At 51.7% G+C, this 1,434-nt stretch overlaps 1 protein-coding gene across 1 annotated transcript in view; it reads left to right on the forward strand.

Annotated features, from left to right (window-relative positions):
- The window catches only part of SPTY2D1 (SPT2, Suppressor of Ty, domain containing 1 (S. cerevisiae)), an 11,252-nt gene that overhangs the window by 6,459 nt on the left and 3,359 nt on the right, over positions 1-1,434 (forward strand). Inside the window, 1 exon segment of the mRNA XM_009892042.1 lies at positions 20-567. Coding sequence (XP_009890344.1) covers positions 20-567 — 548 coding nt within the window.

Below are 1,434 nucleotides of genomic sequence, written 5' to 3' on the forward strand. Positions count from 1 at the left end.
CAGCTGCAGGACCTGGAAGGCCAGCTGGCAGCTCAAGCACAGGACCCGGGCGACTGGGCGGTGGCTCAGGCACGGGACCTGGAAGGCCTGCTGGCAGCTCAAGCATGGGACCTGGGCGACCAGGCAGCAGCTCAAGCATGGGGCTTGGGCGACCAGGCAGCAGCTTGGGCACTGGGCCAGGAAGGCCAGGCATCAGCACAAACGCAGGACCTGGACGACCAGTCAGCAGCATGGGTACAGGACCAGGAAGGCCAGGAGTCAAGCCAAGCACTGGACCTGGGCGACCAGGCAGCAGCTTGGGAACAGGACCAGGAAGGCCAGGAATCAGTCCAAGCACAGGAGCCAAGAGACCAGGCAGCAGCTTGGGAACAGGACCAGGAAGGCCAGGCATCAGCCCAAGCGCAGGACCTGGGCGACCAGGCAGTGGCTTGGGTACAACTGTAAAACCGAAGTGTACTGTTGTATCGGAAACTATTTCTTCTAAAAACCTTGTTGCGAAACCTAGCAATGGACAGATAAATGGAATGAGATCTTTTCAAGGGCATAGACCTGTGTTTCATCCACAAGGTAAAGTTCTAGAGCAAACAATTTTTTCACTTAGTTATTTGTTTTATATTTTTAATGTACGTCTGAGGTAAGGTCATTGAGGGTCTTTGACAATTATAGGTGGAATTAGGAACACTTGGACAAAATAATATATTTGCCTTTTTAAGAGTGCGTTTAACTATAGAATGCTTTTTTCTGCTTTGCAACTTTATTTACTTATGTTCTTACTCCTTGAAATACAGGCCTGGGGTGTGAAGTATTCTGGATGAAGGGATAGAGTGTACCATCAGCAAGTTTGCTGGTGACACAGAACTGGGAGGGGTGGCTGACACGCCAGAAGGCTGTGCCGCCATACAGCGTGACCTGGACAGGCTGGAGTGGGTGGACACTTGGTGGAGAGGAACCTTATGAAATTCAACAAGGGCAAGTGTAGGGTACTGCATCTGGGGAGGAATAACCCCATGCATCAGTAAAGGTTAGGGGCTGACCTCCTGGAGAGGAGCTCTGCAGAGAGGGACCTGGGAGTCCTGGTGGACAACAGGATGACCATGAGCCAGTAATGTGCCCTGGTGGCCAAGAAGGCCAATGGCATCCTGGGGTGCATCAAGAAGAGGGTGGCCAGCAGGTCGAGGTCATCCTCCCCCTCTACTCTGCCCTGGTGAGGCCCCATCTGGAGTATTGTGTCTAGTTCTGGGCTCCTCAGTTCAAGAAAGACAGGGAACTGCTGGAGAGGGTCCAGCAAAGGGCTACTAAGATGATTAGGGGATTGGAGCATCTTTCTTACAAAGAAAGGCTGAGGGACTTGAGTCTTTTTAGTCTAGAGAAAAGACTGAGGGGGGATCTTATCAATACTTATAAATACTTAAAGGGAGGGTGCCAGGTAGATGG

The sequence above is a fragment of the Charadrius vociferus genome, unplaced genomic scaffold (genome assembly GCF_000708025.1).
Source record: "Charadrius vociferus isolate BGI_N301 unplaced genomic scaffold, ASM70802v2 scaffold179, whole genome shotgun sequence".
Lineage (NCBI taxonomy): Eukaryota > Metazoa > Chordata > Aves > Charadriiformes > Charadriidae > Charadrius > Charadrius vociferus.